This window comes from Pundamilia nyererei, unplaced genomic scaffold (genome assembly GCF_000239375.1).
Source record: "Pundamilia nyererei isolate P.nyererei 1_Seehausen unplaced genomic scaffold, PunNye1.0 scaffold00252, whole genome shotgun sequence".
Taxonomy (NCBI): Eukaryota; Metazoa; Chordata; class Actinopteri; order Cichliformes; family Cichlidae; genus Pundamilia; species Pundamilia nyererei.
In genome coordinates this window covers 540,727-557,556 of record NW_005187653.1, presented here as the reverse complement: position 1 = coordinate 557,556, position 16,830 = coordinate 540,727, and the positions used below count along the sequence as shown (strand labels likewise).

Below are 16,830 nucleotides of genomic sequence, written 5' to 3'. Positions count from 1 at the left end.
CATACAGGATTGTTTGCATTCATTCACAGATGCTTCAGTGAAGGTTACCAAGTGATCACAGACTATTATTAGGGACTTAAAAAGACCGGAAGTATTCAAACACGTTAAAAACACAACAGTCTTAATGGACGCAGTTCAGTTTGGACCCGGAAGCAGGGTTTTACGTCATCACTTAAAAACCGGATTGATTTGGAGGCCGGGCCTGTCGTCTGCACCAATCAGAGATAAACGTTGGCCGTCGTGGGCGGGACAAAGGGAGACGCTTACAGACCCACGCAGCTACTCTGGGTAGATGATCGAAATGGCGGCGCCAGCAGAAGGGATGGAGGTAAGGTCTTCTAGTGTGGAAATAAGCTTCACTTATATTTATCTTTGGAGACGACACGCGGTCATTTTATACAGCCACGCCACATTGCGTACACGGTTATGTTTTTACCTTTACTTAGCACATGCGTACCAGCTAGTGATGCATCCATTTTAACATGGCTAAGGCTAATAGAGCTTTAGCACCGTTGGCGCTCATTCATCTAACATATGTGACCGAGAAAGGCCAGACTGAGGTGTCTGGCCTTTCTCGGTACGTGGCACGTGCCGCGGCTGATCCTCGCGGCTGTGGGACGCTGGAAGAACAGAACCGTCCTTTCAGCTGACGCGTCACCGGCTGCTGGCGATGGAGCGAGCCTGCCGTGGACCGCATGGGTGCTACCGTGTTAGCTTTTGAACTCGTTAGCTAGCTGTGCTACAGAGTTGAACTCTTTCTTGGTATTTTCTTACAGTTTATCCATAAACTTGTTCTTTAACAGATGTCATGCGATTTCTGCCACGATCGTTTCCCTCTGGTGCAGTTTACAGGCGGCAGCAGCGCTGAACTAGCCGCGTTAGCATCCTCAGGGTGATAAAGAACTACGTTGTAGGCAGCTTTAGGTGCTCTGCCTCTCACAGAGGTGAACAAACGTGCTAGCTGTACTGAGCCCGAGCCGGTAGCTACAGAGGAGGTCGTGAGTGTGCACGTGGAAACCCAGCGTTATCGAGGAAGGCCAAGCGCGCGCGATTTCTACCAGCCATGTGCCACCATCTTTTGTTCGGCCAGAGTTTGCGTTAAAGTGGGCCACGTGTATTCAGCCCGGCGTGGAGTCTGTTTTAAAAACTCTAACCCGTTTAACTCAGTCCGTGAAGCCGGACTGGGAACATGCGTGTTTTCAGCCCCCGTGTCTAAAGCACGTGGAGCGCCATCTTGTCGGAGTACACAATAGGACATCACTGGTTCGGCTGTTGCCGCCTTCAGCCCTGTTCTGGGTTTTCCCCCTGCAAGAGATGATCGATGCTTATGGTTGTGGATGATGCCGATACCTGGTGTGTGTGTAAACAAACTCTGGACTGTAAGGCTGCCACAGAGTTGCTATATTAATATATCTAATTGTAAAGGGAGCCAACAAAGCTGCTGGTTGTCAGATTTATCAGCTCTTATCACTAAGACGGGAAGTTCTAATCATATCATTAAGTAGTTATTTGGAGACTGTGCAGCTGCAGCTTTGGTTATTAACGGTGTAGAAATGGTTGCTTTGATGTTGCTGCTTCTAGAACAGTTGTTCCTGTTCCCAGCCCTGAAACTTGTTACTATAGTGATCATCATCATGGTCCTACACGCCTGTTGTTGATACAGAGACTGCGTTTAGCAAAGATGATGTTTAATTGAGACGATCTTGGTCTACTGTGAGGTTTCCCAGGGGGAGAGCTCAGCCAAGCCTGCAGCGGAGGACATGACATCTAAGGACTACTACTTTGACTCATACGCCCACTTTGGAATTCACGAGGTATTTCTCCAGTTCGTAATCTGTTTAGAGCGTAACTCAAGGAAACCTGTGTGTCATGAATCCTGCTTTGTGCTGTAGGAGATGCTGAAGGATGAAGTTCGCACTCTCACGTACCGCAATTCCATGTTCCACAACAAGCACCTTTTTAAGGACAAGGTGGTGCTTGATGTGGGCAGTGGGACGGGTATCCTCTGCATGTTTGCTGCCAAAGCCGGAGCCAAGAAGGTTATAGGGGTAGGTGTTTGATTCACCTATCAGTGGTAATGGCGTCACTCACAGCTGGCGACGGTCTCTTGATGCGTTTGTGTTTGATCTCCGTAGATCGAGTGCAGCAGCATCTCTGACTACGCTGTGAAAATTGTGAAGGCTAACAACCTTGATGATGGTGAGTAAATAGAAGCCAACATGATTTCAGTCACGTGATCATATTTAAAAATACTTGAGCTCTTCTTGTGTCTGCAGTGGTGACCATCATTAAAGGAAAGGTGGAAGAGGTGGAGCTGCCTGTGGATGGAGTAGACATCATCATATCAGAGTGGATGGGCTACTGTCTCTTCTATGAGTCCATGCTTAATACAGTTATTTATGCCAGAGACAAATGGCTGGTAAGTGTGCACTTCTGTTTGTTTGAGCTCTGAGTCCTGTTTCAGTCCTGTGGTTGTTTGTAAAACATGAATTCGATGCGTTCTCTATGAAGGTGTGTGTGCTTGTGAGTACGGTTACGCCATGATGGCGTTGGACTGCGACAGCATGTCTACATGAAGCTGATAACAGTAATGATATTGGACAGCATATCTTTCTACTGGCCCATGTGTGTGGGATTGACTGAACTGTCACAGCTACAGTCCTTGTGACTGTTTGTGTAAACAGTGTTGGCTGTGGTGATGTTTGTGTGTGCGCTCAAACCTTTGTTCCTGTCGCACGTCTGCGATGCGCCTTAAATCTGTAGATGCGTGGGTTTGGGTTGAGCCAGGCTCAGCTTGTGGGTTTTTTAAGCTACTCGTTTATTGCTCCACTTGGTGTGAACATACTGACTTTATTGATCTTTTCTCTGAATACTTGTGTATTTGTCCCTCTTTATACAATAACAGAAACCAGATGGACTCATTTTTCCAGACAGAGCAACCCTTTACGTCACCGCCATCGAAGACCGACAGTATAAGGACTACAAAATACACTGTGAGTGCTCCGAGTGTTTCCTGTATGCAGGTCATTGTCAATATCACCCAGTTGTCCCACAATAAGAACAAAGATCCAGATAAATGAAGAAGTCCTCGACGTTGGGTTCACTGTTCAGTGTGAACATTAATGTGAGGGAGGAAAAAGAGCCAGTGTAGCTGTGGAGCTTCACTCATGAAGTGAAGCAGCAGAAACATTATAGTCCAAACATCAGCGAGGTACCAGCACAGTGAGGTCTCCGGTGTCGGTGCTGCTGTGGTGGAGGGAAGCTCCGCTCCGCTGTTACATTTATTCTAATCTGCGCTCCCTTTTCCTCGTCCTGCCGTTCGCCCCACCTGTTGAGTCCAAATCGCTTCCTGTAGTTTTAGAAAAACACATTTAGGTGGTTTTAGGATTTTATTGTGGACGCGTCGTTTTCTAAGTCAATGTATGTTTATCGTTGGTGTCGTCGACTCTGAGGACGCTCTAATAATTCAGTAAGTGGGTGTGGTAAAATGTCATGTGTCCAACATGTAAGGTTACCTCGTTGTGAAAGCGTGCACACAGTGAAGGAAACGAGTGTGTTTTTGTGTCGTCACACAAAGTCCGGTTGTATCTGAAACCAAACTGGACCAAAGGAAACGACCCGTCACAGGAGCCGTCCATCAGTGGGCCCACTCCGTCACCCGTGGGCTCTGATTGGCTTTGATGTGCTGCAGTCGTGACCTGCTGTGAGGTCAAATGTTTGCTCGTGTTGCAGGCATTTCCCCTCTCTGGTGTCATAACTGTTGGGTCTGTTACTCACAAGTAATGGATTACTTTAATGGAGTGTTTTAATTACTACACAGAGTAATTCTGTTGTTTCCGTGACTTTGATTAATCTGAGCACTGAAACAGTCTCAGCAGTACAAACCTGACGCACACACATCTAATGAGGACACGCAGACTTCACATGAACACAAAGCAGACTGAACTCGGCCGACCACACCAACCTCTCTGCACAGTTAGACTGCTGTGGACTGAGTGGGCCTAAAGACTGAGTGAAAGTAGCTGCGTGTCTGAGATGGTTGGAAGTAACTTTGTTTAATGCTTAAGTCTGAAGTCATTACTCTCCAACAGAGCGCCGCCTCCTCGTCAGCCTGCCTTCATCAAAGGTCACAACACGAACAGGTTTCATGAGCCCAGTTTGACCTTTTAGGTTCAAACTGTCATCAGCATGTAGAGTCAGATATACAGCGATGAGTGTAAAACACTGCACCGGCTCCTTTTATGCTTCACTGTGATGTAACTATGAAAATGCCCATCAGATTGGATCCACTCTGTAATACAAGCTTGTGATGGTGCCGAGTTCAGGCTGTGCTCCAGTGTTTGTAAGCGTACACTGTCAACGTGGTTATTAGTCTGCTCGCCATTAGCAGAACGTCAACAGGACGAGGTGAGCCGAGCACAGCGCTGCACGTGACAGACGCTCAGAGCGGTGACCCGTCTGTCAGAGAGGACACTGTGGACCATTGTAGCTGTAACCTGGTCTTGTCTCTGTCAGGGTGGGAGAACGTGTACGGCTTTGATATGTCCTGCATCAAGGAGGTGGCGATCAAGGAGCCCCTGGTGGATGTGGTGGACCCCAAGCAGCTGGTCAGCAACTCCTGTCTCGTCAGGGTAGGTGGATCGTTCTCTGCTCCTTGAATGGATGTGGGACAGGCAGAGGGTGGCTGAAGCTGACCTGAAACATTTGGTCTGAAGGCATCTTGTCTTTTTTGTCTAGGAGGTGGACATCTACACGGTGAAGGCCGAAGACCTGACGTTCACGTCCCCGTTCTGCCTCCAGGTGAAGAGGAACGACTACATCCACGCGTTGGTTACCTACTTCAACATCGAGTTCACCCGCTGCCATAAGAGGATCGGCTTCTCTACCAGTCAGTGTGCCTGCTGTCTTTACACTGGTGTCCCAGTATGCATGCTTTCTACTGCCCTGATAGTCACTGCATGAAAGCAGGTCTCGTACCTGAATGAGTTTACAGTGTTGGCAGGATTGTTGCTCTGGGCGTTCTCAGGGTTCACGTACTTCATCCACATACTGAACATTTCATGTTCTGTCAGACGGGACGCACTGACCTTCCTGCAAACGGCGGCGGTTCACCACTGTGAGCTGAAATTAGTGTCTGCTTTGACAAATTCAGTTTTATTTATACAGCAACGAATCCGGGAGGAGAAGCTCACATCTCAGCCTGCAGCCAGAATTAGCTTTACAGACACATGACTACAGGTGAACAGGCGAGGGGTGGTCAGCTGATTGGAGCCAGTCAGCTGAACTGTGTGACACACGGGGCGGGTTAAAATAAAGGCTGGTGTAGATTACCAACGCTCTGTCTCCCGACAGGCCCAGAGTCTCCTTACACCCACTGGAAGCAGACCGTCTTCTACCTGGATGATTACCTGACTGTGAAGACTGGAGAGGAGATCATTGGCACCGTCAGCATGAAGCCAAATGTCAAGAACAATGTAAGCACGGCTCGGCCGCTCTTTGCTTCGATTCATTTGTCTTTGTGTAACCTGACCTGCTGTCTCTGCAGAGGGACCTGGACTTCACCATCGACGTGGACTTCAGGGGCCAGCTATGTGAGATGTCAAAGACGCTGGAGTACAGGATGCGTTAGACGCCTTTCCCTCCGTTCCTGTTTTGTCATTAGTAGAGGACAGATACAGAGTCTGAGCGATAGTCTGACGCTCCCGCAGCAACATTTTAAAGACATCACTTGTTCAAACATTAACAGTATTTAAATGGTTTTTGTGGCTTTCAGTTCCAAGTGCATTGGCGTGGTGCTTCATTGTCATATACACTCAACAAAATGTATGTTAGCATACGAAGGTTTGTCCCAACACCTCGTTGGGTTCTTTGGGGTTCTGTTTGTTTTGCATGGGAGAAGTTAACACAGACGCAAACTCAGCCTGTCCTTCATTGAACGGTAACCATGGCGTTGGAAAGGACGCTGTTTGTAGACGGTTGCTGGACTGATTCTTGCTGGACTTTTAGGCCACACCCCTTCAGTTCCACCTTTCCTCAGCTTGAGAGCAGTGTGTCGATGGTAACAGCTGTGTTGGCACTCTGCACAGACCGCTCTGACATTCTCAGTTTTCTCTTTTGTATTGTTTCTGGCTGCCACTTTTTCTTTTTTTTAAAAATAAAATTCATAAACTGTACATCTAACTTTCTGAGTTGTGACGCTCTCCCAGCATCTTTGTAGAAAATCTCACCAAACAATGAATTGTTGCTTCCATGTTCAGGTGTTTACTGCCCTGAACAACAGTTCTTCACATTTTACAGCACTCTGTGGACTCTCATTACATTAAACATGACATGTTTGGGCCTTGGGTGTTGGACACTCTTAAATTGATTTAGGGACTTTAGAGATGAGGCCAGAAACTGTTGGACAGATGCTGGTTAATTGATCACAAAAAAGTAGGACTTTATCGGTTGGACCGTTAACTTAAATTTGTCGAAATTGTTTAGGCGCTAAAGCTGACAGATCTGACAGTCACGCCAGTGAAGCTTAAGACCCTTAATGAACCGAACATCAACTCAAAATAAGCACAGATATGCAATGTGTATAAAATAGTTATAACTGCATCTGAAATACAAGGTTAATATGATAACTATGCATAAACATCTTAAGGCCATCTTAAAGCTGTCTGTTACCTTGTTAAAGCAATGATCATACTGCAGATTATATTATGCTGGTAAAATACTTTTGTTCATCCCCACACCATGAAGTCTAGAAGTTTAAAGGAAGTAGCGTTGGTTACTGTTCCCAGTGAAAACACAGGTTCTGATCGATGCCACGTTCTGGCCCGCATCCTGAATTCAGACGTACGAACTCTGAATATGGGAAACAACGTTTGGGCTCACGTGGTTCTCGTGCATGCAGAAGAGTCTGGGGGACATGCGGTGAGTCGTGTGTTAAAGCGCTGTCAGAGAAGATCTCAGTATAATAATACTCGAGTATATAATACTCGAGTATAACAAACACTCGCCCACATGCTTGATGCTAGTCCCGAGTTGGTCCCTGCTGCCTCAGTATGTATGTGCACGACTTGTGTAGGCGAAGCGTGGAGAAGTGTTGTATAAAGAGCTTTGATTGCTCGGGTAGGATAGAGAGGTGTCACATAAACAGTGTCAGCGTTGTTTATCAGCTGGTTCAGTCCCAACTAAACTGTCCTACATGAAGCCTCTGATGGGTAAGCACGAATGACCACAGACCTTCAGCATTGTTGTTTCACCATGAACTGGCCACCATCAGGTGCTCGCCGCGAGAGCCGAGGAGCAGCTGCAGAGAGACGAGCTCACAACACCCCATCACTGATGGAGCACGTTTAGTTTGCTGACCAGCCTGTGAAATACTGGGAGCCTGATCACATGATAACGTAACCAAACAGCATGGCAGCAGTGCAGTTTGGGGGCAGGACCATCGGGCTGGTTTCTAACATTCAGCTGCTTCATATAACTGAAGGAAGGAAAGACGCTACGAGACCATCTAGATAAACATCCGCTGCCATCGACCAGGATGATGAAGGTGAAATGAGTGAACGTGTCATCAAACAGCCGAGGTTTGAGTGTATAGACGGGCCCATCACATCATCACTAACAAAAGCTTTGGTGTGAACTCTCACTGAGTTTGTACAATACTTATATCAGAATCAGAAAGGGCTTTATTGCCAAATGTTGAGCAGGTTTACAACATTAGGTACTTAGTGCAAACATACTGTCATATAACGCTTAAATAGACATGAAAATAAGAATTAAAGTGCTAAGTGGATAGATATATACATGATATTACATGAGTGCAGGTGGTGATCAGTGCCAAACATGAAATGATGCAGTGACACAGCGTAGGGTCATGTGTTAGTGGTGGGGACAGTCATGTGGTTATTGTTCATGTGTCCAACAGCAGAGGGGAAGAAACTGTTCTTATGGCGGGAGGTTCTGGTGCGAATGGACCGGAGCCTCCTGCCTGAGGGGAGCAGGTCAAACAGACTGTGTCCAGGGTGAGAAGGGTCAGCTGAGATCCGAGCTGCACGCCGCAGTGTCCTGGAGGTGTGCAGGTCCTGCAGAGATGGGAGTCTGCAGCCAATCACCTTCTCAGCAGAGCGCACAACACGCTGCAGTCTCTGTTTGTCCTTGATAGTGGCTCCAGCGTACCACACGGTGATGGAGGAGGTGAGGATGGACTCGATGATTGCAGTGTAGAACTGCATCATCGTCCGTGTTGGCAGGTTGAATTTCTTCAGCTGCCTCAGGAAGTACATCCTCTGCTGGGCTTTCTTGATGACGGAGGTGATGGTGGGCTCCCACTTCAGGTCCTGGGTGATGGTGGTACCCAGGAAGTGGAATGAGTCCACAGAGGTGATGGGGGTGTCAGTCAGGATGATGGGGGGGAGTGGAGCTGTGTGCTTCCTGAAGTCCACAATAATCTCCACTGTCTTCTGGGCATTCAGCACCAGGTTGTTGTGGCTGCACCAGGACACCAGACGTTCAACCTCCCTCCTGTAGGCAGACTCGTCCCCGTCCGAGATGAGTCCGATAACGGTGGTGTCATCTGCAAACTTAATTAGCTTGACAGACTGGTGGGTGGAGGTGCAGCAGTTGGTGTACAGGGAGAAGAGCAGAGGAGAAAGAACACAGCCCTGAGGGGAGCCGGTGCTGATGGTGTATACAGTGCTTTATATTCATATTCCTTTGAACAATTTAACTTCTGCATGATTTATCTGAAGTTTCTAAACAAACCAAAACACAAATGGTCAGGTGTGTGGGCCTGAAAACGTGGGACAGGTTAGCTGGTATAGATGGCAGCACATATTCATTGTGCAACTAACATCATTCTCTCATATATGCAACAGCTAAAAGTGTACAGGTGTGGCTCAGTGACCGGGCCCAGCTGAATCTTAATGACCGCAGTACAGCGTCTGACATCTGAGCCAAGCTTTGCTCGAGTTACAAACGTAGAGCGAGCGGCGTGCTTTGACAGAGCAGCTCCACTCTCTCACTCCAGACTGCTGCGTTTATAAACCACCATCACATCAGCTGTCTCGCCTGTAGTTTGTCTGTGTGCTGCAGTGTTCTCTTCACCTCTCCTTCAACACAACCACACAAATGAATAACAGAAATAAAACAACCCTCAAACAGCATCGTCGTTACAGGAAATCAAATGACACAGTAAACAAATATACAAACAGATTTATTCAAACCAAATCAGTAAAAACTTTCCACCCATACATACGTGTGTGTGTGTGTGTGTGTGTGTGTGTGTGTGTGTGTGTGTGTGTGTGAGAGAGAGAGATTGTAGAAAAAGTTTGGCAGACATTTTGACTGTAACACGTAAAAACCTGAAACATGTTGGAGGAGACTTCATTTATACAACAGAGCTGATATAGAGACGAGCAGCTGAGCCCCGAAGAGAAAACAAACAACTGAAGGTTTTTTTTAAATGATGCTAAAATATGACTTTGACCTGAGCTCATCCCACGCACGCACACACACATGCACACACACATGCACACACGCACGCACGCGCACGCACACACACACACGCACACACACACACGCACACACAGGGGAAAATGTTTTTTTCACGATAAGATCAATTGTTATCGTTTTCTATCCGTTTCTAAGGAAACATGTTTTCATTTACATAGTTACATGAAAGATTTACAACAAATGCACTTTGACCACTTTATCCTGAAATGATTTTAGCTAAATAGATCAGTAAATGTGTTTACTAAGCATGTCTTTACCTGTAGTAAATCTCAGGCTGCGTCTGAAAAACACGTCGAGGACACAAAGTCATCTCCTTTACTTTGGAAGGCCCCGAGCGTCTGCACTGATATATCGTCACAATGAGAGGAAAGAAATACAAAAATGTGGAACAAAAGCAAATGTGACGTCACTTCTGACATGAAGGGATCACAGCGGGCGGGCCTACCAACTCTGGAAAACCTTCACAGGTCAGCCTTCCCTCACTCATCACCTCCAGTTTCAGCTCTAACGGCCAGCGTCACAGTGGCTACGTCCATCTTTATCCCAGTCGGCAGTCGTCCCCCGTCAGGGCGTCGTCCCCCGTCAGGGCGTCGTCTCCCAGGACTGCTGCCGTCTGTACAGGTCAAAAGTCGCGTGGGCGGGGCAAGCTGATGTGGAGAGCTTACGGCTGAACGGGACCTCCTCTGGTGAAAGGGGCTTTTGCCTGAGCAGGTCAGAGGTTATGAAAAACAGGGAGGAGGGTCCTTTAATGTTCCTCCTTCCGCGGCACTGGGAAGGTGGAGCTAGCAGCTTATCTTGGAGCAACTGGGTTATCAGCTGATCCTCCTGCACATCCACGCTGACCAACGAAGTGAAGAGAACCTGAGAGCGAGAGACGTTCACCTCTACAGAGGACATGAGCAGAGGGACACGAAAGACAGACAACAAAAAGGTGAGTAACAACTCACAGACTGCTGAAAACATTCCCTCCTGTTACTCCTGTCACTCACACCACGGACTATTAAACGCTCCACACTGCGGCCTTTTTCTCCTTTGTTTGTTTATAACGCCACAACCAGGCGGCTGGCGTAGTATACAGAAACATGTGGGCCCAGTATGGCCTCGAGGTCAAAGTGGGAGACACCCCCTAGAGTGGTGGAGAACGGCTGAAAGTACTGAGAGTCATTCGGTCACTCGAGAGGGCGTCCGCAGACTGACTCTTTATTACGATTGTTACTGATTTCATCAGCTTTGCACCTGCAACATCAGAAGTCTACACACAGGATGAATGAGGTGCTTTTCATTCACAGCAGAGAAACAGCTGTTAGTGACCATTAAACAAGACAACATAGGATCTGTGTTACCTTCAGTAGCTCTAGCATTGATGCGATTCTTCGTGCTCTCTGACTTCTGTAGAGTTTGCTGAATTGCCCTCTGGGAGTCAAACTGAGCGTCCTGTAGGACAGCAGATACATGAGCATTAGCAGCTGTTAATCAGCTGAGTGACCACTGAATAAAACTGTGCACACCTGCAGTGACTGAAGCCGAGTCTTCAGAGCCAGGGTGGTGTTTAGCTCCGCCCTCTCCAGACAGCTCAGGTCGTGAGTGGATGTTGGAGCAGGAGGTTCCACCACATGTCTGAGGCCTACAACAAACAGCAGACAGGACAAGACTGAGTCATTCATCCAGTTTAGTAAACCAGTAAGGCCATGGATACTCAGCTGTTCCCCAACAAAACAAAAACGAGCTGTTGATATTTCAGGAAGCTGTACAGTTTTCACATAAAGGCTCTGTGGGGTCTCAAATACATACACACAGTCACTTAAACCTTTTAATAAGTGAATGAGGCGGAGCCTCGGTGCTTCCACAGACTGCTGGAACAAAAGCATCACTGTCCACCAGTGGTGCAACGGATCACGGATGATCCGAAATCCGAACCGATCCCACTCCACGGTTCGGCACACACGTGAAAAAAGTATGTGTATGGTGGCGTGGTGGGTCTGTCGAGTGGTAGCTATGCTCAGCGCTAGCGGTCCAAGTGGAGGAGCAGAGGAGTATTTAAGCAGCCCTTTGCTGCCCAGCCCGACGGCTAAAGCTGTTACAGAAGCTGCTGGGGTGTGTAGCTGCAGACGGTAGGCCGTATTCTGTCTGCAAAACAAGGGGTTTAATAGTCAACGTGTTAGTTGAAGCATTGACGCCGTGCAACCCCACACACGGGGCGATCCGCGGTAACTAGTTAACGGAGATTCACCGCGTTGATGCAGTTATGGCATTAACGTCATTTTAACAAGATTTACACTGACAGCACCAGTTTGAACTGTGATGAACGTGCTATGACATCCCGTCGCGCGTCCACTTCAGTGAGAAGATCACTACAAGCATGTGTGAGCAGGAAAAGTTCAACGTTGTGGCTGAGCTGTCCCACGCATCTTCTGTTGCCCTAACTACGACCTCCAGGGCAACGGAAAGCCACGTGACCGCTCGTTATATCACAGCGGTAGATACAAAGCCCTGCACTGCATCTTAATTTGTTTTTATATAATTGTGTGGAATGAGCTGAATGTTTTTAACAGGCAAAAAGTACTTAAATAAGTTAATAAGTAAATGTTAAAATTTTCTGTTTTTTGCTGATCCGTGACTTAAAACCGTGATCCGATGTGCTTTACACCCCTGCAGCTCACACTTCACATTGTGCTTGGTGATCAATGTTAAAGACACACAACAACACAAGCTTGTCTCACATGGTGCAGAGAAAACAAAACGTAACACATGAATGAGCAGGTGTGGCTCAGTACTTCGTCCGTGCAGTCCATAATCTCAAACTGTAAAATACTGGCAGCCTCCTGCAGCAGAGGCACCTGCGGCATACATTTGAAAATCTCTGCCTTTGAATTTGAGGTTGCGATCAGTGAGATTCACACTCGTCCCAAAGTCTGAACAAATGCACGTGTGGTAGGGCTGCATGATATTAGGAAAACCTGCGATGTGCGATAACTGTGATCAATACTGCGATAGCGATATGACTTGCGATAAAATAAATTGCAAAACAAACAAAAAACGAATACATAATTTCCGTTTTACTGCAACAGTTTTATTTAATGAAAGCTGCTGTTAGCAGAGTAACAACAAAGTGCACTTTAACATTGAAACATTGCCCCATAAAAAAATTCTGAGGCTTGAATCCTGAAAGACATCCTTCCTGGTCTCTAGAATTAGTTTTAAGTAAACATAACTTAAATTATACTGCAAATGATCTCAGTGCAGCTGTTCATCATTTTATCTCTCACCTAGTAGTTATGATGTAAGTCAGAACTGGAGAGGAAACTACTGTAGTGCTGGCGTAGCTTCAGCTTGGCTCAGTTCAAACATGTTTCGAACATTTGTGGAATGGCGACATGGGAAAAGTCGTTTCGTGAGGGGATGCGTTATCTCCGGTCCACTTTATGTATCAGACTGGTGAAGCCGTCTCTGCTAACTGCATTTACAGGCATCATGTCTTTGTCAAAAATGTGTAATGGCCTCTGTTATTTCTTTGTAGCGCTTCGACGTTTTCTCATACGGAGTTCCACTTGAAAAACTCTGATACAGAGACGGCTGTTGCTGCTGCGCTCTTTGTCTAACATTAGCAACATTAGCTAGCCCGGTCTTTCTGGAACTCTTCAAACTGTTCTCTGTGGTTGTGTTGAAGATGATGGTGGAGATTAGTCGTGTTTCCTCTGGTGGTTGCCACGAATGTTCGGCAAGTGTTGCAGAGCACCTGTGTTTGGAGAACGTCGTCTTTATCAAATCCAAAGTACCTCCAAATAAGCGAGGTACTATTTTTTTTAGCCACGAGTTCATAGTCAGTAGCGTTCTCGTCATGCGTCTCGCTCTCAGCCTTTACAACTATGACTCGTTGCTGCAGCATTGTTCACTCCCCACCTGCGTAGGAGGCGGGCCTCTAATCCATTTGATTGGTTAATGCCGTGAAGGGCTCTATTCGACTGGTCTAATGTATAAAGGGGGTTCTTTGATTGGTAAATTCTTTAAAGCACGTGTGTAAACATTTTAAGGTACTCCATTATCGCAGTTTACGTCGTCTTTTGCGATGGGCCCATTGCACAGGCTGATATTGCGATGACAATGAATTTTCGATTTATTGTGCAGGCCTAACGTGTGGTATCTATTTGGCAATGCTACATCGCTTTGTTCCAGAGTTACTGCAGTCACAAATTTGGGTTTCCAGGCCAGCCGCCGACCTGCCTCCCCAGCAGGGGGATGACACCTCATAGCTTTTTACAGCTGAGGGGTGAGAGCTACAGTGGGGCAAAAAAGTATTTAGTCAGCCACCGATTGTGCAAGTTCCCCCACTTAAAATGATGACAGAGGTCAGTAATTTGCACCAGAGGTACACTTCAACTGTGAGAGACAGAATGTGAAAAAAAAATCCATGAATCCACATGGTAGGATTTGTAAAGAATTTATTCATAAATTATTGTGAAAAATAAGTATTTGGTCACCTCAAACAAGGAAAATCTCTGGCTCTCACAGACCTCTAACGTCTTCTGTAAGAAGCTTTTCTGTCCCCCACTCGTTACCTGTATGAATGGCACTGTTTGAACTCATCATCTGTATAAAAGACACCTGTCCACAGCCTCAAACAGTCAGACTCCAAACTCCGCCATGGCCAAGACCAAAGAGCTTTGGAAGGACACCAGGAAAAGTATTGTAGACCTGCACCAGACTGGGAAGAGTGAATCTACAATAGGCAAGCAGCTTGGTGTGAAAAAATCAACTGTGGGAGCAATCATCAGAAAATGGAAGACATACAAGACCACTGATAATCTCCCTCGATCTGGGGCTCCACGCAAGATCTCATCCCGTGGGGTCAAAATGATCATGAGAACGGTGAGCAAAGATCCCAGAACCACACGGGGGGACCTGGTGAATGACCTGCAGAGAGCTGGGACCAAAGTAACAAAGGTCACCATCAGTAACACACTACAACGGCAGGGAATCAAATCCCGCAGTGCCAGACGTGTTCCGCTGCTGAAGCCAGTGCATGTCCAGGCCCGTCTGAAGTTTGCCAGAGAGCACATGGATGATACAGCAGAGGATTGGGAGAATGTCATGTGGTCAGATGAAACCAAAGTAGAACTTTTTGGTATAAACTCAACTCGTCGTGTTTGGAGGAAGAAGAATACTGAGTTGCATCCCAAGAACACCATACCTACTGTGAAGCATGGGGATGGAAACATCATGCTATGGGGCTGTTTTTCTGCCAAGGGGACAGGACGACTGATCCGTGTTAAGGACAGAATGAATGGGGCCATGTATCGTGAGATTTTGAGCCAAAACCTCCTTCCATCAGTGAGAACTTTGAAGATGAAACGAGGCTGGGTCTTCCAACATGACAATGATCCAAAACACACCGCCCAGGCAACAAAGGAGTGGCTCCGTAAGAAGCATTTGAAAGTCCTGGAGTGGCCTAGCCAGTCTCCAGACCTCAACCCCATAGAAAATCTGTGGCGGGAGTTGAAAGTCCGTGTTGCTTGGCAACAGCCCCAAAACATCACTGCTCTCGAGAAGATCTGCATGGAGGAATGGGCCAAAATACCAGCTACTGTGTGTGCAAACCTGGTAAAGACCTATAGTAAACGTTTGACCTCTGTTATTGCCAACAAAGGTTATGTTACAAAGTATTGAGTTGTATTTTTGTTATTGACCAAATACTTATTTTCCACCCTGATTTACGAATAAATTCTTTACAAATCCTACCATGTGGATTCATGGATTTTTCTTTCACATTCTGTCTCTCACAGTTGAAGTGTACCTCTGGTGCAAATTACTGACCTCTGTCATCATTTTAAGTGGGGGAACTTGCACAATCGGTGGCTGACTAAATACTTTTTTGCCCCACTGTATACCACAATATAGCCATTCAAATATAATGATCTCAAAGGCCGGTGTCCTGCAGGTGTTAGACGTGTCCTTGATCCATCACAGCTGATTCAAACGGCTAAATGACGTCCTCAGCATCTGTGAAAGTTCTCCAGAGGCCTGCTAATGAACTTAGCTGACCCAGGGTAAGATCTAAAACCTGCAGGACAGCGGCCCTCGAGGCCCAGAGCTGGACACTCTGGTACAAAAAATGTGTACAATCTGTGTGGCCCTGCGATGGACCCGTGTAAAGTACACCCTGCGCTCGCCAACTGGGACAGGCTCCGCCTCAGGAAACATCTTTTTCTGCTGGGCTGGGTCCAGGTTTGTTCACAGTCAAGAGTTTGAGCGAGAAGGTTTGACACAGTGACTCCACCAGAGATCCCCTGCACACGATGGCATCTTCCATACCAAGTGCATCTGACTTTACCTTTACAGCAGCAGCAGCAGCAGCAGCAGCAGCAGCAGCAGCATGCTCTCACCTCTCAGCCAGTCCTCAAACGGGGCGTCACTGCTCGAGTCGATGTCAGGCTCTGGTGTTACTGTGATGACTGCCTCTTTACAACACACCTGCAGGACAACATAAATGTGATGTCAACACACACACAGTGTTGGGAAGGTTACTTTTAAAATGTATTCCACTACAGATTACATGCCCCAAAATGTATTCTGTAACGTATTCCGTTACGTTACTCAATGAGAGTAATGTATTCTGAATACTTTGGATTACTTAATATATTATCATGCTTTTTACAGCTACATGAATGTGCTATTCATGTGATTTATTACTGTTACTGAAGGTCTGCGGCTCCTAACCGTAGTAAAGGGACCTCTGGCTAATACGTCGGGTTCGTGTCGGGCTCGTAGCTGAAAAATAGCTTTACTTTGTTGTCTGGGTCAAGTTTGCAGTGAGAGACAGAGAGAGGCGTTGAAAGGCTGCTGCAACAGAACTTATTGTTTCAGAGGAAAACAGGAACACAGTGTACAGTCGAGTCTTAATAGCTTACTTACAGCTGGGCTCGTCAGGCTCTCTGTTTGGCTGCAGTGGTTATTATTATATTTACATGCTTCCAGCTCCCGTTTCTGCTCGGAGACAGCTCGTACTTTTCCTTTTCCTCCCTCCCTCGCTCACAGACACATAACGTGTATGGCGGTCCATCCTCCCTGCAACACGGACTACACTGCCCATCAGACTACATGCTTTAGGGCTATACCTGTAGCATTCTGCCTGTTAGCTTAGCACAACAACAACAACAACAAAAAGGTGCTCTCTCACCCAGGAAACACACAGAGAGAGAGCGCGTCACCCTGTAACCATGCCAACCGTAACACTGCCACCTTGAACAACAGCAGGTAGCTGTCAAACAAAACCAAACAGTCCTGACCCGCAACAATATGAAGCAGGGAAATACCGCCGTGTAATCCATT

The 16,830-nt window shown here is 46.8% G+C and overlaps 2 protein-coding genes across 4 annotated transcripts in view; one reads left to right on the top strand and one right to left on the bottom strand.

The window, feature by feature from the left end:
* The first annotated feature begins 219 nt into the window (after positions 1-219).
* prmt1 (protein arginine methyltransferase 1) lies at positions 220-6,178 on the top strand. Of its 2 annotated transcripts, none has more exons than XM_005749647.2 (10): positions 220-328; positions 1,728-1,814; positions 1,893-2,048; positions 2,136-2,199; positions 2,277-2,419; positions 2,906-2,993; positions 4,516-4,631; positions 4,738-4,888; positions 5,353-5,474; positions 5,546-6,178. In XM_005749647.2, the coding sequence occupies exons 1-10, from the start codon at positions 293-295 to the stop codon at positions 5,627-5,629; spliced, it is 1,047 nt and encodes a 348-aa protein (XP_005749704.1). In that variant the 5' UTR covers positions 220-292; the 3' UTR covers positions 5,630-6,178. The 2 variants fall into 2 exon arrangements, with proteins under 2 accessions (XP_005749704.1, XP_005749705.1); XM_005749648.1 differs by having other exon boundaries at positions 221-328; positions 1,719-1,814.
* A 3,372-nt stretch (positions 6,179-9,550) lies between these two features.
* ppp1r35 (protein phosphatase 1, regulatory subunit 35) overlaps positions 9,551-16,830 on the bottom strand; it is an 11,105-nt gene continuing 3,825 nt past the window's right edge. For both annotated transcript variants that reach the window (XM_005749645.1, XM_005749646.1), the window contains exons 3-6: positions 15,885-15,972; positions 11,013-11,128; positions 10,848-10,938; positions 9,551-10,388 (exon numbers count right to left, since the gene is read on the bottom strand). In XM_005749645.1, the coding sequence (XP_005749702.1) occupies positions 10,087-10,388; positions 10,848-10,938; positions 11,013-11,128; positions 15,885-15,972 (597 nt within the window). In that variant the 3' untranslated portion in view covers positions 9,551-10,086. The remainder of the gene's footprint in view (positions 10,389-10,847; positions 10,939-11,012; positions 11,129-15,884; positions 15,973-16,830) is intronic.

Coding starts and splice junctions, on each gene's coding strand:
- prmt1 (XM_005749648.1), top strand. CDS start 293: ATGATCGAAATGGCGGCGCCAGCAGAAGGGATGGAG. Junction 2,200..2,276: donor GGCTAACAACCTTGATGATG/GTGAGTAAATAG, acceptor TTGTGTCTGCAG/TGGTGACCATCATTAAAGGA. Junction 2,994..4,515: donor TAAGGACTACAAAATACACT/GTGAGTGCTCCG, acceptor TGTCTCTGTCAG/GGTGGGAGAACGTGTACGGC.